The sequence below is a fragment of the Oncorhynchus masou genome, chromosome 16 (genome assembly GCF_036934945.1).
Source record: "Oncorhynchus masou masou isolate Uvic2021 chromosome 16, UVic_Omas_1.1, whole genome shotgun sequence".
Taxonomy (NCBI): Eukaryota; Metazoa; Chordata; class Actinopteri; order Salmoniformes; family Salmonidae; genus Oncorhynchus; species Oncorhynchus masou.
In genome coordinates this window covers 9,901,916-9,928,115 of record NC_088227.1, presented here as the reverse complement: position 1 = coordinate 9,928,115, position 26,200 = coordinate 9,901,916, and the positions used below count along the sequence as shown (strand labels likewise).

The following is a 26,200-nucleotide window of genomic DNA, read 5'->3' as shown; positions in this document are numbered from 1 at the left end:
TATTTTAGAGTGTCCTTTTAGGTGCACCTGTGTAATGATAATGCTGTTTAATCAGCTTCTTGGTATGCCACACCTTTCAGGTGGATGGGTTATCTTGGCAAAGGAGAAATGCTCACTATCAGTAATGTAAACAAATTTGTGCACAAAACAAGTTTTCTGTGCATATGGAACATTTAAGGGATCTTTTGTTTCAACTCATAAAACATGGGACCAACACTTTACATGTTGAGTTTATATTTTTGTTTTAATATTGTTAATGCACTAAACAGGAAACAGCACTGCGCTGCACTTCATATTGATCTGTCCAAAGCATTCGATACAGTTGATCACGCACTCCTGCTACGGATGCTATCGGAAATTGGTTTAGACCAAGCGGCCTCCTCACATTGCTTGAACGGTTGTTCTCAGAGAACCATTGGAAATGAGACCCTGATCTCAATGGTGTTAAAGGTTATTAAATACATTTAATCAATTCAACAATGTATTCTCACAAATGTATGGTTTATAAAATGTCATGTTTATTAACGTTACATAGATGTTCCGTAGGCAATTACACATTTTTCACAAGAGTTTGGGGACGACATTCAATGGTTAGCAAAAACCACAAAAGTGGTCCGAATCTCTAAAGACAATCACTGGACAAACCACACACCCTCTAACATGTGCACAAACCTGCAATGAAAAGTACTAAGCAAAAACAAATGGGACTTTTGTGTATGCAATATTGATTCCCATTCCAGTGTACATTGAAAAATGGGCATGCATTACTTGTCATTTCACTTGTTTTGTCTTCATAAGGTGCCACCTTTTTACTGTCAGACATGCTAAAAAGTAACACATGGTCACCTCAATGTTGAATAATATAATAACTAGGAAGGAGTTGTTGTGACCTCCGAAAAGGGAGAGACCTTGTAACAAGAGCCCATGTTTAGCACATGCTCTGCTGAGTCTGCATCCCAAATAACACGTATATAGTGCAATACATTTGTCCAGAGCCCTAGGGGCCATGTCAAAAGTAGTGCACTAATATAGGTAATAGGGAGGCAACCACTGGCTGGACAACCTCAGCAGCTTCATACAATACAGATGGCAGGAGTATTCAAGTTACCATACAACCTGCATCCCAAACAGCACCCGATTTCCTTCATAGTGCACTACTTTTGACGAGGGCTCTGGTCGAAAGTAGTGCATAATAAAGGGAACAGGGTGCCATTTGGGACAAAACCAACATGACAGGTTGGCTTACATGGTCCAGCAGGTGCTGGAAGATGCAACTACCTTGCAACCTTTTTTGGAAGACCAAACCGTGGAGGCATGCCAGAATAGCTGTAAAATTTGGGTCAGCTTGACATTTCTTTCCCTCCCCACCATATGCCCAGGCTGCTCCATGCTCGCTGTTTGCAAATGGTCTTTCATAATGTACTAAAAAGATCTTTCTGGACACACACACACATATATTTATTTGGACAGTGAAGCAAAACATTTAATTTGGCTCTTCACTCCAGCAATGTGGACTTGAAATCAAATATTTTGGATTGGAATTCAAATGTTTCATACTATGCGACAGTACAGAATGTCACCTTTTATTGCATTTTTTATTCAATATTTCTTTAACTAGGCAAATCAGTTAAGACAAATTCTTATTTACAGTGACAGCCTACCCCTAATGACGCTGGGCCAATTGTGCTCCGCCCCATGGGACTCCCAATCGGCCGGTTGAGATACAGCCTGGAATCAAACCAGTGTCTGTAGTGACGCCTCTAGCACTGAGATGCAGTGCCTTAGACCCCTGCGCCACTCGGGCGGTCTATTTTAGGCTTTTTTTCACTGTTTAGAAATAAAAGCACATTAGGTATCTATTCCCCCTATTGTAAGGTGTCATAAGTATTTAGACAAAATCACTTAGTGTATTAAATGTAGATAAATAGTGTAGTATTTGGGCCCATATTCCCAGCACGCACAGACAACACCAAGCTTGGGACTTACCCATTGGTTAGATGCAATTGCAGTTTGTTTTGGTTGTTTCAGATTATGTTGTGCCCAATAGAAATGGTAAATAATGTATTGCATAATTTTATAGTCACTTTTATTGGAAGTAAGACTAGAATGTGTCTGCACACGTCTACATGAATGTGTGATTACGGATAATCATGGCTAATGATGAGTGGGAAAGTTAGATGCATAAATCTCATACCCAAAAGAAAACCCTAACCTCCACTGTTATTGGTAATGGTGAAAGGTTAGAATGTTTTGGGGGTATGATCTTTCATCATTATTAACAATTCAGTCATGATTATTCATAATCATGGTAGCATCAACATTAATGTAGAAGTGTTCAGAAACATATTCTTATTTACAATAAAAAGTGACCACAAAATGACAACACATTATTTACCATTCATTTCTATTGGGCACAAAATTATCAGAAACAACCAAAACTATTTGCAAAGTCAGAAGCTTGATGGAGACACTGCTAGGACTATGAGACCAAATACTAAACTTTTGACTAAATGGAACACTATTAGTGATTTTGTCCAAATACTTTCCAAAACAAAAGGGGGGGGTACTAAAGACAAAGTACATTCATTTCTAAACGGTGAAACCCCCCCCAAAAAAGGAAAGTCTGTACTGTTGTCTCATAAAACATTTGATCTCAAATCCAAAATGCTAGAGCACAGAGCAAAATTATAGGTTTTAGCATCACTGTCCAAATATATATGTACTGGAGTGTACATACACATACATCCTATATTGTCATGTTGGACAGACAGTTAATGTTGATGTTAAAATGAAGCAAATACTTTTCTACAGCAAAAACTGCACATCAGGAAGGCCGGGACAAACACAAACTCAGGAATGGCGATATTATTTACTTTAATTTAGCTTTTATTCATACCAAAACGCTGAGTCGTGGTGAAAACAAAAATTATTTAAATTTCGCACATACTGACAGCTCCTTGGTAACGACAGGCGCTCATTACTAGAATAATTTTGAGTGGAACAATAAGGAATGAAGTGTAAAATATTTTTTGGGTCTTTCTCTTTTTTTTCTTGGCGAGGAAGTACAGGGAGCATCTCAGTTCTCTCCTTCCTCTCCAGTCTCTGGCTCATCTGCTGCATTATCAGACGTCCATAGCTGAAACACACAAGACAAAAAAAACATTAACAATGCACTGACCATAAGCATTTCAGAAGTCACCATCTAAAAATTAGGTCACTTTGTAGGTCACTTTGGATAAAAGTGAAGCTAAATGGTATATTGTACATGTGCTCCACTTAGGTCAAATCATTTCAAACCCCTATAATCATAGCTAATCATTCACATATGGCACTGCTTGAGATTAAAACACTAAACTAATACGCACATACACTAGAGGGGGTTGCAGTCAGTGCCTGTGTTGGTGAATGGATGTAGGTGGGATGTGTCCAATCATGTCACTCGGTGGAGGGTGGGCAGATGTGCTGCAGCAGTGACCAATCTCGTGGCTCTGTGGAGGGAGGCAGGAGGGTACTTACTGTGAGGTTGTCTCTCAGCAGCTGCATGATGAGGGTGCTGTCTTTGTACGAGTCTTCGCTCAGCGTGTCGAGCTCAGCGATGGCGTCATCAAAGGCCTACGAGCACCCACACAAATAATAAAATGGTTGATATACGCATATGAACAAGGAGATGAAAGGTAGAGAGAGAGGGCATATAATACATCTCTGTCCCTGTATAGTGCACACCACATAATGGCACCCTATTCCCTATATAGTGCACTTCTTTTGACCATATGGGTCCCGGTCAAACCATATGGGTCCCGGTCAAAATAAAGCACTATATAGGGTATAGGGTGCAGAGTGGGACGCTGCCAGTGTGGGCTTCTGTGTTGTGTCATTTTCCCGACCTGTTTAGCCAGTGAGCAGGCCTTCTCTGGGGAGTTGAGGATCTCGTAGAAGAAGACAGAGAAGTTGAGGGCCAGGCCCAGGCGGATGGGGTGAGTGGGCTGCATCTCCTTCTTGCTGATGTCAAACGCCTCCTGGTAGGAGTCTTGAGAGTTGGATATTGTCTCTGTGGAGAGGAGGGGGGTTTTTAGAGTCGGAGCTCTATGTCCCAAATGGCACCCTACTCCTTATATAGTGCCCATAGGCTCAAAAGTAGTACACTTCATAGGGATAAAGGCGCTATTTGGGACAAACCAAGTGTCTCGGTTTCATTTCACAACCTTTGTAAAAATGTGACTTTGGTCAGGAAGTCATGTGTCTCTAGGCATCCATCACTGCTCCAGATGGCGTCACTTTCCTTTCCCTGCTCTGGCCTGGCCACTGTTCTGACAATTGTCAGCCTATCTGAAAGTGTTTCTGAGAGCTAAGCTATATGAGATAATGGGCTTATAAATATCCTTTGTTGAGCACCGAAGCTACAAATAGTGCCCTGGCATTAAGAATAAAAAAGTACCGGGGGCTCGAAGGCACTGCATTGCATTGCATGCAGTAGTGCTAGAGGCGTTACTATGGTCCCGGGTTCATATCCCGAGCTGTGCTGACAACCAGCCGTGGTCGGGAGTCCCATAGGACGGCGCGCAATTGGCCAAGCGTCGTCCGGGTTAGGGGAAGGTTTGGCCGGTGGGACTTTACTTGGCTCATCGCGCTCTAGCGACTCCTTGTGGGGGGGCCGGGCCCCTGCGGGCTGACCCCGGATACCAGTTGAAAGGTGTTTCCGCCGACACATTGGTGCAGCTGGCTTCCGGGTTAAGCTGGCGGGTGTTAAGAGCTGTTAACCAGGTCATGTTTCGGAGGACGCATGATTCAACCTTCGCCTCTCCCGAGCCCGTTGGGGAGTTGCAGCGATGAGACAAGATAGCAAAAAAATTGGGGAGAAAAAGGGGGTAAAATAGAAATATATATATATATATAAAAAATAATTAAAAAGTACCAAATAATCCCCTGATATGATCCATGTGGACCTAATTGCAGAGTGCCTGAAGTGGCTGCCAAAATAAGCCAGCAAGCGTTATGCTACTAACTGATTAGGCCTAGGCCAACATTTCAACTGTTCATTTGTAGCTGGTGCCAGACATCCTCCCTTCCCCGTTCCAACCCCCTCCATCTTCAATTGGGGCAGAGAGGGAGGGAAGAGACCCCCAGGGAGCCACGGAGGGAACATTCATATACCCATCTCCACGTTCAGAGCCCAAACTAACTCAGCCTGCAATAAATCAACAAACTTTTGAATCCCCTGAAGCTAGAGGTCTGGATGGCACTCAAACACACAGAATGTATTTAGATAAAAAAAAATTCCAGAGGGTGATGCATGCTTGAGTAAACGCTTGTTAAATACCTTCAAGGTCTATAATGATTTGAGGGGAAACAGGAAAACAAAAACAGATGTCCTATCAACACATACTGTCTGACAACAAAACAATATCAACAAACAAAAGATAACTGATGAGCATCCCAAATGGCACCCGGTTCATTTCCCCATCTAGTGCACTATGGTTGACCAGGGTCCAGGGCTTTGGTCAAAATTAGTGTACTAAAGAGGATAGGGTTCCATTTGGGACACAGAGCTGCTGTCCTCCCTGGTATACTGTCTGCTCTACAACATAACCATCATTTCATGGTCAGACTACAACCTCATAAGCCCCTGTAATCCTTTCTACTACAATGCAGTTAATGCTTGAGTCTTTTATCCACTGTAAACTCCTGGCTCCAGTTAAAGGGAAGGACAGGGAGACCAGTGGGAGCTCGGACTGGGAATTGACACGGACCTCATGATAATAGGACCTCACGATACGATATTATCACGATACATGGGTGTTGATAAGATATGCATTGCGATTCTCACGTTTCTAGATGTATTGCGAATTGATACTATGATTTGATGTGCCAAACACATTGTTCACTACATGTCTGCTGCAGAGGGAGAGGAGAAAACTAGTTTTGATCAGTCAGGGAAATAAGTGCTGAAGACATGTTGCTCACTATTTCAAAAGAAGATGGAGAACAAGCTATAGGCTGTTGGGCTCCCAAGTGGCTCAGCGGTCTAAGGCACTGCATCAGATGCGTCAGACCCTGGTTCGATTCCAGGCTGTATCACAACTGGCCATGATTGGGAGTCCCATAGGGACTGGGTTAGGGTTTGGCCGGGGTACGCGGTCATTGTAAATAAGAGTGTGTTGTTAACCGGCTTGCCTAGTTAAATTTAAAAATACCGGCGTTTTGGTGCAGGTACAGCAAACTAGCGCGAGCTAACACTACCTACACTAGCCAAAAATAAATACATAAAAAAAATTCACAAATTGAAACTTGGGAGTCAAATATCGATATAATATCATCCAGAAATATTGCGATACTTAACTATCAAAATCCCCCCCATCCTGAGAGAATGAATCTGAGTCCCAAATGACAGCCTATTCCCTATATAATGCAATACTTTTGACCAAGGTCCTTAAAGAATAGAGACATGGTCCGTGTTCAAAAGTAGTGCACTATATGGGGAATAGGGTGCCATTTGGCACTGATCAGTACAGAGGACCAGTACTTACCCTTCTTGTCATCTCCGGAGGCCACCTCAGCCAGGTATCTGTAGTAGTCTCCCTTCATCTTCAAATAGAACACTTTGCTCTCTGCATTGGGAGCATTTTCAATCAAATATTTGCTCAGCAGCCCCTGAGGGAGAAAAACCGACAGGAGGAGAGTTAATATTAATGTGAAGAACTATTTGAGACGCACGTCTTAAATAGCACCCCATTCCTTACATAGTACACTGGGGCCCTGGTAAAAATGTGTGCACTATATAGGGTGCCATTTGGGACACGTACCATTTGGGACACGTCCCAGCTCATTTTGTACACAGGCAGGATTCCATGACAGGCCACAGTTCAATAATTCAAATTGGAGGGAGAAAATAATTGGAAGAACTGCTTAGAAGTTGTAACTTCAAGAAAAATAGTATATTTTTCATTAATATGATCTGCTTTGAAGAGGAGAAAGAAAATAGTGTGGCATCCAGAGAGGGAGTTCTTCTTCAGCAACGGAAAATATCATTTACAAAAAGGAAAAAAATGAAATGTGATGGACTCCTTCCTTTGGCCAGTGGTGCAGGATGACTCGGGTTAAATAAAACCTTGGACATCATTTTTTGGAGTTACATTCTCGTGAACATATCAAAACACTCTGCATGGTTATCGCACATATAAAACATTGAATGAGTCCCAAACAGCACCCGATTCCCAGAATTGGTCAAAATTAGCGCACCATATAGGGTGCAATTTGGGACAAACCCCTATCAATTATTGTAGCTGTACTTTGTTGACTTATCCGTTGCCTCAGATTGTGTGCCACTCCCACAAACAGGTTGTGGTGGCATTTACATGCACATAACACTGGTACGAAAGAATGAGCACTCCACAACCAGCTTCCTGTGTAAACCGAACAATCGTCCACTTCCTCTTAATAAGGGCACGCTGCTTACAGCAGTAGACAGAGTCCTACCTAGAGACCACGTGTTAGGTAGCCTGTTCCCACATACGTTTGTGCTCGTCTACTCCATAATTGTTATCGTCGAGTCAATCGTGTTTGGCATGGCAGTGAGTGACAGGTAGTTGGCATGACAACACAAATTGGCTCTTGACCACACGTGTGGTAAGCAGTTATCAGCTCCCTGCATCTGCGGAGGTCAGTACTACAGCATGGTGAGGCCAATGTTCAGCCCCAAGGAGGGAGGCAGGGAGGAATTACAATGACATAATTTGTGTTTCATCTGTGTAGTGGGCGAACCCAGAAAACACAGTGAAAGATGCGGAGGCATAGAGGACTCAGTGAAAGGCTTGAGGGAAGGTGATACCAACTGCAGGCCGCAGTTAACGCTGGCTCTCTAATACCTGATTATCAGCTCGGCATGGGTGTGACGACAATCTGACAGCCTGGGTGAGACGTTTGGTGACAGCACTGACGCACAGGCAACTACACATGCCAGAGCACAGCACTGACATACAGGCAGGACTGTTACGATGACCGTACTACAACCACACTGGCAGTCACAAGCCATGACCACAGTCAAATTCCATGTGACTGTTGAGTCATGGTAACTAGGCTTCTCCAAAACAGCGCTCTACTTGGCTGGCATTAAACGAACCGGGGGAAAGCGTCCTCCATTCGCTATTCAAGTGCATACAGATGTCTTTTTTCCCCCCACTGCCCCTGTTCCGACAGGCTCATGATAAATAACAACTCATTTCACACATTATTTAGTGTATGTAAAGACAAGATTATATTAAGAATAGTCTGATGGGTGAGAATATCATCACTTGATGCCTAGCGTGTGCAGTCTAAGGCAAGAAAGAGCACATGCATTTAGATATCTATCTATATATATATATATATATATATATATATATACTGCTCAAAAAAATAAAGGGAACACTAAAATAACATCCTATATCTGAATGAATGAAATATTCTTATTAAATAATTTTTTCTTTACATAGTTGAATGTCCTGACAATAAAATTACAAAACAATTATCAATGGAAATCAAATTTATCAACCCATGGAGGTCTGGATTTGGAGTCACACTCATAATTAAAGTGGAAAACCACACTACAGGCTGATCCAACTTTGATGTAATGTCCTTAAAACAAGTCAATGAGGCTCAGTAGTGTGTGTGGCCTCCACGTGCCTGTATGACCTCCCTACAATGCCTGGGCATGCTCCTGATGAGGTGGCGGCTGGTCTCCTGAGGGATCTCCTCCCAGACCTGGACTAAAGCATCCGCCAACTACTGGACAGTCTGTGGTGCAATGTGGCGATACATGATGTCCCAGATTTGCTCAATTGGATTCAGGTCTGGGGAACGGGCGGGCCAGTCCATAGCATCAATACCTTCCTCTTGCAGGAACTGCTGACACACTCCAGCCACATGAGGTCTTGCATTGTCTTGCATTAGGAGGAACCCAGGGCCAACTGCACCAGCATATGGTCTCACAAGGGGTCTGAGGATCTCATCTCGGTACCTAATGGCAGTCAGGCTACCTCTGGCGAGCACATGGAGGGCTGTGCGGCCCCCCAAAGAAATGCCACCCCACACCATGACTGACCCACCGCCAAACCGGTCATGCTGGAGGATATTGCAGGCAGCAGAACGTTCTCCACGGCGTCTCCAGACTGTCACATGTGCTCAGTGTGAACCTGCTTTCATCTGTGAAGAGCACAGGGCGCCAGTGGCGAATTTGCCAATCTTGGTGTTCTCTGGCAAATGCCAAACGTCCTGCACGGTGTTGGGCTGTAAGCACAACCCCCTGTGGATGTCGGGCCCTCATGGAGTCTGTTTCTGACCGTTTGAGCAGACACATGCACATTTGTGGCCTGCTGGAGGTCATTTTGCAGGGCTCTGGCAGTGCTCCTCCTGCTCCTCCTTGCACAAAGGCGGAGGTAGCAGTCCTGCTGCTGGCTTGTTGCCCTCCTACGGCCTCCTCCACGTCTCCTGATGTACTGGCCTGTCTCCTGGTAGCGCCTCCATGCTCTGGACACTACGCTGACAGACACAGCAAACCTTCTTGCCACAGCTCGCATTGATGTGCCATCCTGGATGAGCTGTACTACCTGAGCCACTTGTGTGGATTGTGGACTCTGTCTCATGCTACCACAAGAGTGAAAGCACCGCCAGAATTCAAAAGTGACCAAAACATCAGCCAGGAAGCATAGGAACTGAGAAGTGGTCTGTGGTTATCACCTGCAGAACCACTCCTTTATTGGGGGTGTCTTGCTAATTGCCTATAATTTCCACCTGTTGTCTATTCCATTTGAATCAACCGCATGTGAAATTTATTGTCAATCAGTGTTGCTTCCTAAGTGGACAGTTTGATTTCACAGAAGTGTGATTGAATGGAGTTACATTGTGTTGTTTAAGTGTTCCCTTTATTTTTTTGAGCAGTATACATACATAAATACATACATACATACATACCACACAAAGTAACAAAATCGAGCACACAGCCATGCAATCTCCATTATCGAACATTGGCAGTAGAATGGCCTTACCGAAGACCTCTGACTTTCAACGTGGCAGTCATAGGATGCCACCTTTCCAACAAGTCAGGTTGTCAAATTTCTGCCCTGCTAGAGCTGCCCCGGTCCCTCCTGCAGCAAAGCACCCCCACAACATGATGCTGCCACCCCCGTACTTGACGGTTGGGATGGTCTTCTTCGGCTTGCAAGCCTCCTTTTTCCTCCAAACATTTATATTTTTGTTTCATCAGACTAGAGGAGATTTCTCCAAAAAGTACAATCTTTGTCCCCATGTGCAGTTGCAAACTGTAGTCTGGCTTTTTTATGGCGGTTCTGGAGCAGTGGTTTCTTCCTTGCTGAATGGCCTTTCAGGTTATGTCGATATCGTTTTACTGTGGATATAGATACTTCTGTACCGGTTTCCTCCAGCATCTTCACAAAGTCTTTTGCTGTGGTTCTGGGATTGATTTGCACTTTTCGTACCAAAGTACGTTCATCTCTACAGTAAGCCAAGGTAAGTTGCTAGCTAGCATTAAACTTATCTTATAAAAAACAATCAATCATAATCACTAGTCAACTGGTTGACACATGGTTGATGATATTACTAGATATTATCTAGCGTGTCCTGCATTGCATATAATCTGACTGAGCATACAAGCATACAAGTATCTAAGTATCTGACTGAGCGGTGGTAGGCAGAAGCAGGAGCGTAAACATTCATTCAAACAGCACTTTCCTGCGTTTTGCCAGCAGCTCTTCGTTGTGTGTCAAACATTGCACTGTTTAGGACTTCAAGCCTATCAACTCCCGAGATTAGGCTGGTGTAACCGAAGTGAAATGGCTAGCTAGTTAGCGCGCGCTAATAGCGTTTCAAACATCACTCGCTATGAGCCTTGGGGTGGTTGTTTACCATGCTCTGCATGGGTAACGCTGCTTCGAGGGTGGCTGTTGTCGTTGTGTTCCTGGTTCGAGCCCAGTGAGGAGCGAGGAGAGGGACGGAAGCTATACTGTTACACTGGCAATACTAAAGTGCCTATAAGAACATCCAATTGTCAAAGGTTAATGAAATGCAAATGGTACAGAGGGAAATAGTCCTATAATAACTACAACCTAAAACTTCTTACCTGGGGATATTGAAGACTCATGTTAAAAGGAACCACCAGCTTTCATATGCTCTCATGTTCTGAGCAAGGAACTGAAACGTTCGCTTTCTTACATAGCACATATTACACTTTTACTTTCTTCTCCACCACTTTGTTTTTGCATTATTTAAACCAAATTGAACATGTTTCATTATTTACTTTAGGCCAAATAGATTGATGCATTATATTAAGTTAAAATAAGTGTTCATTCAGTATTGTTGTAATTGTCATTATTACAAATAAATAAATAAAACAAAATCGTCCGATTAATAGGTATCGGCTTTTTTGGTCCTCCAATAATCTGTATCGCCGTTTAAAAATCATAATCGGTCGACCTCTAATCCACAGGTACACCTCCAATTGACTCAAATGATGTCAATTAGCCTATCAGAAGCTTCTAAATCCATGACATAATTTTCTGGAATTTTCCAAGCTGTTTTCCAAGGCACAGTCAACTTAGTGTATATAAACTTCTGACCCACTGGAATTGTGATACAGTGAATTATAAGTGAAAGAATCTGTCTGTAAACAATTGTTGGAAAAAATTACTTGTGTCAGGCACAAAGTAGATGTCCTAACCGACTTGGCAAAACTATAGTTTGCTAACAAGAAATTTGTGGAGCGGTTGAAAAAGGAGTTTTAAATGACTCTAACCTAAGTGTATGTAAACTTCCGACTTCAACTATATTAATATCAAATAATGCCACAGGAATTACAGGCAAATCTTGTCTGCTAAATGGACTAGTGTAACCCACAGCCATATGGCATAGCCAGACCAGGGCATAACATAAGGAGGACTTAGAATATGCTATTCTGTTCTTCTGAAATGGGCAAAACTATCTTCATATCATGTTTCTTTATACCTGCCTAAAATAAATAATGGATTAATTGTTATGGTATAAGCTATATTAAAACAAAATTTAAAATACTTTTAAAAAATGTGGATGTTCCAGATGTCTACATCAGTGGCTCGTAGGCTATGCGTGGAAGCCAGGAGATGCTAAACGTTTATGTTAATTAACGTTAAATTACCGTGAGACCGGCAGTTATTTGCATGACAGTTACCGGCTGACAAAATGTAATGATCGCCCCACAGTACTGACGTACAGGCAACTACACCCGCCCCACAGTACTGACGTACAGGCAACTACACCCGCCCCACAGTACTGACGTACAGGCAACTACACCCGCCCCACAGTACTGACGTACAGGCAACTACACCCGCCCCACAGTACTGACGTACAGGCAACTACACCCGCCCCACAGTACTGACGTACAGGCAACTACACCCGCCCCACAGTACTGACGTACAGGCAACTGACGAAACACGTAAAAGTGTTTTATTATCACATACACCGACAGATTTTTTCACCTTGTCAGCTTGGATATTTGAACCAGTGACCTTTCAGCTACTGGCCCAATGCTTTCACCACTAGGCTACCTGTCACCCACCCTCACTACACCTATACAACCAACTGTTCACAGTGAGTGTCCCATGACATCATACTACTGTTGTAGAGATGCACAGAGAGGGCACATACTTTTGGATTTTGGGAATGAGGCCTTTTAGAGTCAGATGAACTCGTGGATATCTTGCAGTTTGGAGGAAGTCAGCATGCAGTTGGAAGGAAGTTGCTAACTAGCGGTAGCGCAATTGCTAGCAACTTTCTTCAAACGGCACACAGAGACCTAAAAATGGTATTTATGAGTTCATCTGACTCTGGGAAGTAGATAGAGGGCCTCATTTCCAAAATCCCAAAGTATCTGTTTAATTGTACAGCTTAACTGCTGCTTGTTCTGAGAAGTCACATGCTCACACATGCACACACTTAAGCCACGCAGCAAACCCAGGAAATGGGCTGAACTGGCAGCCATTTCCTCCAAGTGAAATCGTCACCACAAACATCCTTAGAGAGGCACTCCTCCATCCTCAGGAGCTACAGCGCAGAACATGTGTGTGCGCACAAGCGCGCAGCAGGTATGCGTGTGTTAGCAGGTCAGTGAAGCAGAAGTCCTTCTCAAAGGCTCATGGCATGATTCAGCACCTCTAACTGAACATTTTACAAGGCAAAATAAAAACCTCAATTGGGCCTGACAGTTATTGTGGAGAGCTCACTTAGACTCCTCAAGTGAACATGCTGGGTTTTAATTTTATTTAACTAGGCAAGTCAGTTAAGAACAAATTCTTATTTACAATGACAGCCTCCACCGGCCAAACCCTATGGGACTCCCAATCACGGCCGGTTATGATACAGCCTGGATTGAATTTCTCTCTCATTTCTCTGCTGCCATCCTCTCTATGAGTGTCCCAAATGACACTTTATTTCCTATATAGTGCACTACTTTTGACCAGGGCCCAAAGGACTCAAAAATAGTGCACCACTTAGGGAATAGGGTGCCATTTGGGACAGACTAGTTCTTCCAGTTTGATCTTATCCCTGGTGGGAGGGTGGGAATCAGGACAGAATAAATATTTTCTCTTCCTATCGTCACCAGCAACCTTCACAGATAGAGGGGAGGAATTTGTACACCTCCCTACCGCCTCCCAACAAACATGTGCTCAGACATTCAGTATGCGTCCCAAATGGCACCCTATTCTCTATATAGCACACAACTTTTGACCAGTGCCCTATGGGTGATGCACTATCAAGGGAATAGGGTGCCATTTGGGACACATCCATTCAAACAGAGCGCTGGGGCACGGTCATGTCGTCAACACTTAGCCAACGTTGACATTCACCCTATACCACAAGTGTTAGTCACTGACCTCCCTATGCACCTGAACAACCAAGTAGCAGGAGCACATGAAATAAGGTGAAAGTGGATGACAATGTTGACGCTGTAGTGCCATACTGACCACTGAGCTGGATTCTTTCCATAGCCTAGCTACATTTAAACGGTCATCTGACCACAGCAGATGGCATATCCCCGTTATTCATGGTGACGAGAGCAAATGAACAGTGTCACTAGCACAGACAAAAACTAAATGCTTCCAGCCCCCTTTTATTTTGACTTCAACCATTTCACCCATTGCACATAACACAGTACCAGAAGCAGCATATTACACAGTCATTATAAACATTGGGCAAGTCAGTATCCTTATGGGTTTGTATAGGTTCATGAACAGCTTACCATAGGTTACACAAATCCAGCCTGCTCCCAGATATGTTTGTGCTCTTGCCAACTCCATGCATGTGGGTAAAGAGATCATTGGAACGCAGGGGATAGAAGTGCGCCGTCATTGGCGCCCATTCAACAAATCTACCAAAATGGATATTCGTCAAATCCGTCATGATTTCTGTGATCTAACAGGCCCACAAGGTGGTTAATAAAATCCAATTTGGATATATTTGTCTGTTTTTTAACTGTATAATACTTAGAAGTTGTCCTTTTAGGGTTTAGAGAGAAAGAAAAAAGGGGGGGGTGGGGGGGAAGTCTGCTAAATGCTAACTCCCGTTCATATAAGCTGGTAGCAAAGCTAGCATATAGAAATCAGTGATGGTAGTTGAAGCCGTTGTTAAGTGAAGGCGAATTCAGTGGATTGGTGACGATGACATGAACATGTATTGGGGTTGACATCATTTTGAGGGTTCCTGAGTGGCACAGCGGTACCACAACCCACCGTGATCTGAAGTCTCATAGGGCGGAGCACAATTAGCCCAGCGTCGTCCGGTATAGGGGAGGGTTTGCCCCGGGGTAGCCCGACATTGTAAAATAAGAACAAATTGTTAACGGACTTGCCGAGTTAAATAAAAAAAGTGTTTTTTTAAAAATGAATAAACATCTATACAAGCCATATACTCAGATTTGTACCCCAATATAGTGTGAAATAGACAAACAATTGCTAAATGTAGGCTAATTTGATGGCCGGCGATGAGGAGATTCTCAATCTATCTCCCACAGGGGGGACACATGGGTGGCATTGTCAATGGAATTTGACCAAAACAATTACATATTTACAATTACATATTTATGAAATGACAATGAGTTGGTGTGACAGCACAGACAGATAGGCAATACAAATCACCTACTGTACCCAATGTGTCATAACTTGACCAGACACAAACATCACTGTCCCTGCGTGTACCCACTACCTAGAATATGTAATACGAGGCTGGAGCACGAAGGCACTAGCCCAGAGGGGCCCTGTGTAGAGCAGGGCACTAACAGATGGCCAATGCAGATTTAGAGCACACAGATGCTGCTCAGCCAGTGTGCAAACTAGCTCAGCGTTGAGCCTGCCACACCAAAACACTAGGCTGCATCCTCAATGAACATCCGTGTCTGTCAGGGTTACAGCTTCCTTTACACACAGGACAGGAAGTGACACAGCAGGATGATGTGTTATTTAAACAGAATATTTTGTTGTTCTTTATTTGACAGGTATAGCTATAGAAGGGTGACATAGGATGAAGGGTGGAGACTGGGATTGAACCCTGGTCTCCAGTGGGGAGGCGTGTACATGTGGCTTGTGCCGAGAATATTGCCCACTTGACCATGGCTCTGCATGCCATATAGTGTATACCAAACATTAAGAGCACCCACCATCAGAACAGCCTCAATTCATCAGGCATTCCACAGCGATGCTGGCCCATGTTGACTCCAATGCTTCCCATAATTGTGTCAAGTTGGCTGGATGTCTTTTGGGTGGCGGACCATTCTTGATATACACGGGAAACTGTTGAGTGTGAAAAGCCCAGCAGTGTTGCAGTTCTTGACACAATACGGTATACCTGGCACCTACTACCATATCCCATTCAAAAGGCACTTTGAATGGCACACATTCCATGTCTCAATTGTCTCAAGGCTTAAAAATATTTATTTAACCCATCTCGTCGCCTTCATCTACACTGATCGAAGTGGATTTAACAAGTGACATCGATAAGAGATCATAGCTTTCTCCAGGATTCACCTGGTCAGTCTATGTCATAGAAAGAGCAGGATTTCTAATGTTTTGTACACTCAGTGTATGTAGGTTAAGTTAAGGGCCTGTGTGGATGAGAGCTTGTCTTGCTTCGATGAACAGCCTGACACCCCCATCACAGCTCAGATCAAAAGGGTGTATGTGTGCTGTTGAGGGAACTGCAAGACTGGAGTTAGGAAACACTGGAATAGATGGTGGACCTGTCTGGATTACTGGTAATCTGCTTTAATCCACCAGGGAGCTAGATCTAAACCTCATCCACAAGAAATACTATACAACTGAGCATTTCCTCCATCACCAAACACCTAGAATGAAGTGTGTACTGCACAATTGAGTATGGAGGACAACTGTATTGACCAACATACAGTACCAATCAAGCACACCTACTCGCTCAAGGGTTTCTTTATTTGTACTATTTTCTACATTGTAGAATTGTAGTTATTTCAAAACTATGAAACAACATATATGGAATCATTTAGTAACCAAAAATATCTTAAATCTAAATATATTTTATATTTGAGATTCTTCAAAGTAGCCACCCTTTGCCAAGATGACAGCTTCGCACTCTCTTGGCATTCTCTCAACCAGCTTCATGAGAAATGCCTTTTCAGTCTTGAAGGAGTTCCCACATATGCTGAGCGCTTGTTGGCTGCTTGTCCTGCACTCTGCGGTCCAACTCATCCCAAACCATCTCAAATGGGTTGAGATTGGGTTGGGTGATTGTGGAGGCCAGGTCATCTGATGCAGCACTCCATCACTCTCCTTCTTGGTCAAAAAGCCCTTACACAGCCTGGAGGAGTGTTATGGGTCATTGTCCTGTTGAAAAACGAATGAGTGGGACTAAGCGCAAACCAGATGGGATGGCGTATCACTGCAGAATGCTGTGGTAGCCATGCTGATTAAGTGTGCCTTGAATTCTAAATAAATCAGACAGTGTCACCAGGAAAGCACCCCCACACCATCACAACTTCTCCTCCATGCTTCACGGTGGAAACAAAACATGTGGAGATCAACCATTCACCTACTCTGCGTCTCACAAAGACACAGCGGTTGGAACAAAAACAATCATTAAGGCCTGATTCATAAGGCCCGATTCTGAACAGTTGATGTTGAAATGTGTCTTTGACTTAACCTCTGAGGCATTTATTTAGGCTGCAATCTAGGTGCAGTTAACTCTAATGAACGTACCCTCTGCAGCAGAGTTAACTCTGGGACTTCCTTTCCTGTGGTGGTCCTCATGAGAGCCAGTTCCTCATAGCGCTTGATGGTTTTTGCAACTGCACTTGAAGAAACTTTCAACTTTCAAGTTCTAGAAATGTTCTGTACTGACTGACCTTCATGTCTTAAAGTAATGATAGACTGTTGTTTGTCTTTGCTTATTTTTTTAAATTTTATCTTTATTTAACCAGGCAAGTCAGTTAAGAAAAAATTCTTATTTTCAATGACGGCCTGGGAACAGTGGGTTAACTGCCTGTTCAGGGGCAGAACGACAGATGTGTACCTTGTCAGCTCGGGGGTTTGAACTCGCAACCTTCCGGTTACTAGCCCAACGCTCTAACCACTAGGCTACCCTGCCGCCCCAGGGGAAATTCCACAAATTAACAAGGCACACCTGTTAATTGAAATGCATTCCAGGTGAATACCTCATGAAGCTGGTTGAGAGAATGCCAAGAGTTTGCAAAGCTGTCATCAAGGCCAAGGGTGGCTACTTTGAAGAACCTCAAATATATTTGGATTTGTTTAAAACTGTTTTGGTTACTACATGATTCCATATGTGTTATTTCATAGTTTTGATGTCTTCACTATTATTCCAAAATGTAGAAAATAGTAAAAATAAAGAAAAAACCCTGGAATGAGTAGGTGTGTCTAAACTGTTGACTGGTACTGTATGCTCAGGGCTAGTGTTTCTTTGTTTTTGCATTATTTAAAACAAATTGAACATGTTTCATTATTTATTTGAAGCTAAATTGATTTTTCTGGATGTATTATATTAGGTTAAAATAAGTGTTAATTTGGTATTGTTGTAATTGTCATCATTACAAATAAATAAAACAAAAATCGTCCGATTAATCGGTATCAGCTTTTTTGGTCCTCCAATAAATCGGTATCGGCGTTGAAAAATCATAATCGGTCGACCTCTACTATCAGCCCTGGTCAAAAGAAATGTCCTATATAGAGAATAGGGTGCTTTTAGGGAGGCAACCCACACTGTTCTGAGGGATAAACTGAAAAATACAGCTAAGCTTCACACAAACATCTCTGTCCTATTTAAAGCATGATGGTGTCGCATATATACAGAGGGTTATGGAGCTGGTTGAGTAGTTAACAATAAAGAGTAGTACTATATATGGATGAAGCGGTTACCGGTTTCACGATAAACCACAGTAAAATTCCTGACGATTAGTATTGCCTTTTCAATTATCATTAAAACCGTGTTTGATTACCGCGGTTTGAAAAACTCACGGTAAATACTGTCCAGCATCAACCAAAGTTAGCAACAGTCTGACGTAGGCGCACCACGCAACGTGGGTTTTGCTTCATGTGAAACATGGCGTAAGGCAGTGACAGCACTCGGGAGATGTTTCTGCCTTCTAAGAGGACCAAATCTGCAGTGTGGTCGTATTTTGGGTTTTACGACAGTGCTTAGGGAAACTTAAAATCGAAGATGGTCACCTGTCTGCAGAACACGCAACAACAAAAAATGCCGCGAAAGGGGGCAACACTTCAAATCATCTTCGTGACCACCACCAACTACTTTATAGCGAATGCAAGGTAATTTAACTTTTAGCTCAATGCATGATGTGGGGACTTCGGAATGGGGGAAAATGTCATGGTTTGTCTGCTAATAGCTTGTCAACAATGTAAACTGAAGCTTTCAGTGTTACCTACTCTTGTAAAAACACTACGCGTTGTTCTGCTGCTGTATGCGTCGTGTGTCTGCAGACTCTATTCGGCGGTTGCACACGATAACACGTGATGTAGTTTAGTCACCCAACCAACATATTTTGTTCATTTAAAATCCGGCAGACGTCGACTCGGTTGTAAAAGTGTTTCAACAGGAGAAACACTATAGACTCCTATATTTACGTCAATTGTTGGGCTCATTGCAATTACTATCACTGTCTTCTTAAGACACATTTGTATTTATGTCAATTGTGCATGGGGTCATTGCATATACTGAAATGCTACACAGAAAATAGATTATATTTATTATTATATACACACACAGTCTAACACCAATAATAATACTACATTTGCCATTCCCTTTTTTTACAGAGTGGGCGTGCAAGCAGGCAAACCCAGTGATGCTACTGGTCCCTCATCTACAGTTGTGACAGACACTCGAGCAAGCATTTTTTTTAAAGGCAGGCTGCGGATGCACCCACATCAAAAAAAAAATGCTCAAGACCTCACTACAGCCTTTTCTTACTGCATTGCAAAGGAGATGATGCCATTTCAAATCGTTGAGAGGCCTGGCTTTGAGGCTGATGAAGGTTGCCGTGCCTCACTAAAGTGAGTGCTACTAATTTTATTTTTGGTTTCTTTATTTGGATTTGCTTACTTAAGGTTGTGTTCAATTAAACCTGCACTAGGGAAACTTACCTCTCATGGCCACATAGTGCCATCTTTAATGTTATTATTTTAATGTTTATGGACACAAAGTGCATTGTGCTGCTAGTTTTTTGTTGTTTGTTGGTTTTCAATATAAAATTGTGAAATTATTTGAGTGTGTCTATCAGTACTTTTTGAACATTTCCACACTAACAATACGGAGATAATACTGATATCAGTGATAATTTCGGTCACTGTAATCGTGATATGAAATGTTCATATGGTTTCATCTCTAGTACTATACACACACACAAACTGAATAGTGAGCCAATGGGAAGGTCATGCACTACTAATGAGAATCTCAGTCTTGTTTTACGCTTTAGGTGAGTATGTCAAGAATGCAGTTGACAGAGACACCCTTCAGGGTGTTGCATGAGTCTTCTACGACTGGGTCCTGGTCAGATAAAGCTTCTGCTCTTTTCTATCCATAGAGAGGGGGGGGGGGGGCAGCTATGATTACATTAGTCAATCATAAAGAGTAGATAATGCTCCAGTGGATAAACTGGCCACTCCAGGAACAGGCAGAATTAGAAGTTAGCCCATAGTATCGGCACACCTTGGTGTTAAACCGTGTCTTTTAAAGTGGATGAACATTAGGGGGCTGTGGCACCGGCATGTAATCTAAGAGAGATTACAGGTACCGTCTGTCACCATGGCCACACCCACTTAAGCCCTGCAGGCAGGAGTAAGAATAAACTCTCCCATAGTGACAGTAGATAAGACATCAATGCAAACAGGTCAGGCAACTTCCAGCCGACACTAGGATTCTGTCTGAAATAGCACCCTATTGACTACTTTTTACCAAAGCCCTATGGGTGAATAGTGTACCATTTGAGATGCAGCCACAGCCCTTCTGTATAACAAAGAACTGAGGGACAGCAAAGGCCACAGGATCCACCATCATCTCATTGGGTTGGGGCATATGACCAGCCCATGACAGCTCATGCTACAGTTGATCCCCAAAATAGTGTCACTGAGTCATTCAATACAACATGGGGATCAAGGTGTGTGCTTAAAATTAGCTCAGTTGAACAGGAAATGTATAGAACAAGTAAAAACCTTCCTGTACAAAACCAAAAATAAAAAGGGTAGGTCGGCAGGGGGGCACACATTTTTAAAACATAGCGACAGGATTATGGCAGTGCAGTCACTTGCTAATATTATCAGTACCACAACTGCTAAGTATTATTGTAACGTGTCATCGTGGACCACTATTGTTTTCACTATATATTTTACCTCTTGGGGATGTCATTCGAAAACATAATGTTAACTTTCACTGCTATGCGGATGACACACAGCTGTACATTTCAATGAAACATGGTGAAGCCCCAAAATTGCCCTCGCTAGAAGCATGTGTTTCAGACATAAGGAAGTGGATGACTGCAAAATGTCTACTTTTAAACTCGGACAAAACAGAGATGCTTGTTCTAGGTCCCAAGAAACAAAGAGATCTTCTGTTGAATCTGACAATTAATCTTAATGGTTGTACAGTCGTCTCAAATAAAACTGAAGGACCTCGGCGTTACTCTGGACCCTGATCTCTCTTTTGAAGAACATATCAAGACCATTTCAAGAACAGCTTTTTTCCATCTACGTAACATTGCAAAAATCAGAAACTTTGTCCAAAAATGATTAATCCATGCTTTTGTCACTTCTAGGTTAGACTACTGCAATGCTCTACTTTCCGGCTACCCGGATAAAGCACTAAATAAACTTCAGTTAGCGCTAAATACGGCTGCTAGAATCCTGACGAGAACCGAAAAATTTGATCATATTACTCCGGTACTAGCCTCCCTACACTGGCTTCCTGTCAAGGCAAGGGCTGATTTCAAGGTTTTACTGCTAACCTACAAAGCATTACATGGGCTTGCTCCTACCTCTCTCTCAGATTTGGTCCTGTCGTACATACCTACACTAAGACGCAGGCCTCCTAATTGTCCCTAGAATGTCTAAGCAAACAGCTGGAGGCAGGGCTTTCTCCTGTAGAGCTCAATTTTTATTAAATGGTCTGCCTACCCATGTAAGAGACGCAAACTCGGTCTCAACCTTTAAGTCTTTACTGAAGACTCATCTCTTCAGTGGGTCATATGATTGAGTGTAGTCTGGCCCAGGAGTGGGAAGGTGAACGGAAAGGCTCTGGAGAAACAAACCGCCCTTGCTGTCTCTGCCTGTCCGGTTCCCCTTTTTCCACTGGGATTCTCTGCCTCTAACCCTATTACAGGGGCTGAGTCACTGGCTTACTGGGGCTCTTTCATACCGTCCCTGGGAGCAGTGTGTCACTTGAGTGGGTTGAGTCACTGATGTGATCTTCCTGTCTGGGTTGGCGCCCCCCCCTGGGTTGTGCCGTGGCGGAGATCTTTGTGGGCTATACTCGGCCTCGTCTCAGGATGGTAAGTTGGTGGTTGAAGATATCCCTCTAGTGGTGTGGGGGCTGTGCTTTGGCAAGGTGGGTGGGCCCTGTCCGGGGGTGTCCTCGGATGGGGCCACAGTGTCTCCTGACCCCTCCTGTCTCAGCCTCCAGTATTGATGCTGCAGTAGTTTGTGTCGGGGGGCTAGGGTCAGTTTGTTATATCTGGAGTACTTCTCCTGTCCTATTCGGTGTTCTGTGTGAATTTAAATGTGCTCTCTCTAATTCTCTCTTTATCTCTCTCGGAGGACCTGAGCCCTAGGTCCATGCCTCAGGACTACTTGACATGATGACTCCTTGCTGTCCCCAGTCCACCTGGCTGTGCTGCTGCTCCAGTTTCAACTGTTCTGCCTTATTATTATTGGACATCGCTGGTCATTTATGAACATTTGAACATCTTGGCCATGTTCTGTTATAATCTCCACCCGGCACAGCCAGAAGAGGACTGGCCACCCCACATAGCCTGGTTCCTCTCTAGGTTTCTTCCTAGGTTTTGGCCTTTCTAGGGAGTTTTTCCTAGCCACCGTGCTTCTACAACTGCATTGCTTGCTGTTTGGGGTTTAAGGCTGGGTTTCTGTACAGCACTTTGAGATATCAGCTGATGTACGAAGGGCTATATAAATACATTTGATTTGATTGTGTCTAGATGCTCCAACATCCCCACTGGAGGCCCAGTTCACATACTGCTGTTTTGCCTCATTTGATCTGGCATATCAAACTCAAACAGCCAAGCCAACTAAACATCAGTCTACCAAGTAGAGCCCATTATTATGTGGACATTTGCCGTGCCCTTTGACTCAGAACGTATGACTGTTCTGTTGACAACCCTAATAAAACTATTCAGTGAAATGTAAAAAGAGGAAGAAAAGAGGTCCTGCCTGCCTTTACGACCTGTGCCTGCAAACCATACAGGGCATTCGGAAAGTATTGACACCCCTTCCCTTTTTCCACCTTGTGTTATGTTACAGCCTTATTCTAAAATGGAATCTTCAATCTACACACAATAACTGAAAATGACAAAGTGAAAACAGGTTTTTAGAAGACAGGATTGTGTCGAGGTACAGATCTGGGGAAGGTTACACGAAAAAAATCTGCAGCATTGAAGCTCCCAAAGAACACAGTGGCCTACATTCTTAAATGGAAGAAGTTTGGAACCACTAAGACTCTTCCTAGAGCTGGCCGCACAGTCAAACTGACAACTATCTCTGCAGCATTCCACCAATCAGGCCTTTATGGTAGAGTGGTCAGACTGAAGCCACTCCTCAGTAGGCACATGACAGCCCGCTTGGAGTTTGCCAAAAAAGCACCCAAAGGCCTCTCAGACCATGAGAAACAATATTTTCTGATCCGATGAAACCAAGAATGGTCACGTCTATAGGAAACCAGGCACCGCGGCAGGGGCTGGGAGACTAGTCAGGCTCGAGGGAAAGATGGAGAGATATCCTTGATGAAAACCTGCTCCAGAGCGCTCAGAACCTCAGACGAAGTAGCACCTTCGCCCCAACAGGACAACAACCCTAAGAGCACAGCAGAGACAACACAGGAGTAGCTTCGGGACAAGTCTCTGAATGTCCTTGAGTGGCCCAGCGAGAGCCCGAACATGAAACCAATCGAACATCTCTGCAGAGACCTGAAAATAGCTGTGCAGTGACGCTCCACATCCAACCTTACAGAGCTTGAGGGGATCTGCAGAGAAAAATGGGAGAAACGCCCCAAATACAGATGTGCCAAACTTGTAGTGTCATACCCAAGAAGACTCAAGGCTGTAATCGCTGCCAAAGTTGCTTCAACAAAGTACAGAGTAACGGTTCTGAATAATAGTTTTTACTTTGTCATTATGGGGTATTGTGTGTAGATTGATGAGGGGAAAAAACAATTGAATCCATTTTAGAATAAGGCTGTAAAATAAAAATGTGACAAGGGTCAAAATGTGGAAAGGGTCTGAATACTTTCCGAATGCACTGTATTGATTGTGAGCAGCAGTGGAAAGGGGAGGTCATTCCACTGCACCACTGTGGCTCAGATAATCAATTGGTGCAGCCTTTCTGCATAGTTTCAGATAAACATCACACCAATAGAAGCACTGCAATGTTAAAGTCCATGAATTAGGGGCAGCATTGCATTAGTGGAAACTAACACTGTTCTCAGGTTTTAGCTAGATACTGTATATGTTTGAGTCGTGTCTGAGACCATTTTTTGCATTTTAACCTGCCACATTAATTAGCCTAACCTGCCACGTTACTTTTCGTAGCAGGTTAGAATAATTGACTTCTGCTAGTCAAAACCGGCAGACCCAGCCGGAGAACAGTCTTGGTTTCCACTAATGCACTACAGCAAACAGGGGATGTATAGGACTGTTCTATTTTGCACTACTAGTAAATAGATTGTTATAAAGAGGGAGGATACAGTCAGTCAACCAAATCATCTCACCTCCAAAGAAAAAAAATGGATGACAGCTTCTTTCTCTCTCCTCGGCCTCACAGACACAGTGAGAATTTGTTGATGATTCTATCAATCTATCAAGAAGCTTTTTATACCACGATTGGCCATTTATTGACCCCCACAAATGGTTTATTGTGGTCGTCACAGACAGTCTGTCCTCAATTACCAGCAGAGAAAGTGGACTGGGTAAATCAAATTCGGTTCTCTCAAAGCCATACATGCCCACTCATTCTGGCTGACAGAAAAACATTAACTCACCAATACGTCGTTGCAGATGTCTCGCAACTCGGTCTCCACCTTATTCCGGTACTCCTTCACCATCTGAAGCTTCTTGTCGCTGCCCTCGGTCTTCTGCTCGATTGCGGAGATGACCCGCCATGCGGACCTCCGGGCCCCGACAACGTTCTTGTAGGCAACCGAAAGAAGATTTCTCTCCTCACACGACAGCTCTGCCCCCTTCTCAGTTACCTCCTTCATGGACGAAGCCATGTCGTCGTAACGCTCAGCCTGCTCCGCCAGCTTGGCTTTCTGAATCAGCTCTGTTTTATCCATATTTATGTGTTATTTGATGTTCAAACTGTCGCTCGCAGATGCAAATAGAGTCCCAAGAGAGCGGAAGGAATGGGACAAAGATGTGGGGCTAGATCGTGTAGATAGATTGTGTAGAACGATAGATATTTATAATCGATGGACAGGTGAATGGAGGTACAGGTATGTTATCCAGACAGGGACACCTGGGGAGGAAGATTAGAATATTGTTTAGGATGGTCAAATCTTGCGCACAACTTGTAGCGATGAATTTGGTTGGTTGGTTCACCTTTTACAAAAACAAAACATATTAAATATTTGACTATAACATTAGCTAGCTGGGAAACAGTCCTGGCTTGACACATAAATTACTCCCGACTACTGCACACAGCTTTCACTCTCAGCGTCAAGCCAACCCACTGTCAACTCAGTCATGGTCGTGAGCGACCCAGTTCGGTGAAATGACACTAGCCAGACAATATTGTGTAACCTTCCCGCTTCCCCAATACTACAGTAACGTTAATACGTTTTAAAACGTATGACGCCAATGTGTGTTAGTGAACGTTGGCCAACCATCTGCAGCGGAGGCTAGCCAGGTAGATGTAGTCTGCTAACTAAAGTTAGCTGGCTAAAGTAACTTAACTACTCTTCTAACTAGCTAATGACGTTAGATAGTTATAGTGTACTAGTAAAATTGTTGGACGGATATGTTGTAATTCACTTGACTTGTTCAAGAGCTTACTATATAATACTATGTTACAACTTATGCCATCTCGTTTACAAGCAAGTGTGGTGGTTTGCCCAACATCCAAATTTGATTGCCTAACAAACTAACGTTAGCTGGATGGCTGTCTGGCTGCAGTAAATAGCACGATACCGAATATTTTTTCTGAAGCACTGGCAGTGGCAACCACACACCGTAAGCTAACTAGCCATAGATAGACAGTTTATATTTCCTTACAAGATTGGAACAATCGAACGTGATCTTAAATATAGTAACCAAGCTACACATTAATTTCCACGATATAAAGAAGAATGAATATTTCCCAACCTTTAGTTCGCTAGGTTGTTCCGATCAGCCACTCCAAGGAGATACACTATGAGCTTCGGGCAGGCGAAAAAAATCTACGCCTTCAACCAAACATGGCCAAAGGGCGTG

The 26,200-nt window shown here is 43.4% G+C and overlaps 1 protein-coding gene across 1 annotated transcript; it reads right to left on the bottom strand.

Annotated features, from left to right (window-relative positions):
- Positions 1-496: 496 nt before the first annotated feature.
- Positions 497-26,200, bottom strand: ywhaqa (tyrosine 3-monooxygenase/tryptophan 5-monooxygenase activation protein, theta polypeptide a). Its single transcript, XM_064990706.1, has 6 exons — positions 26,093-26,200; positions 24,772-25,247; positions 6,525-6,648; positions 3,885-4,048; positions 3,517-3,612; positions 497-3,136 (listed from the first exon to the last, which is right to left on the bottom strand). The coding sequence occupies exons 2-6, from the start codon at positions 25,063-25,065 to the stop codon at positions 3,077-3,079; spliced, it is 738 nt and encodes a 245-aa protein (XP_064846778.1). The 5' UTR covers positions 25,066-25,247; positions 26,093-26,200; the 3' UTR covers positions 497-3,076.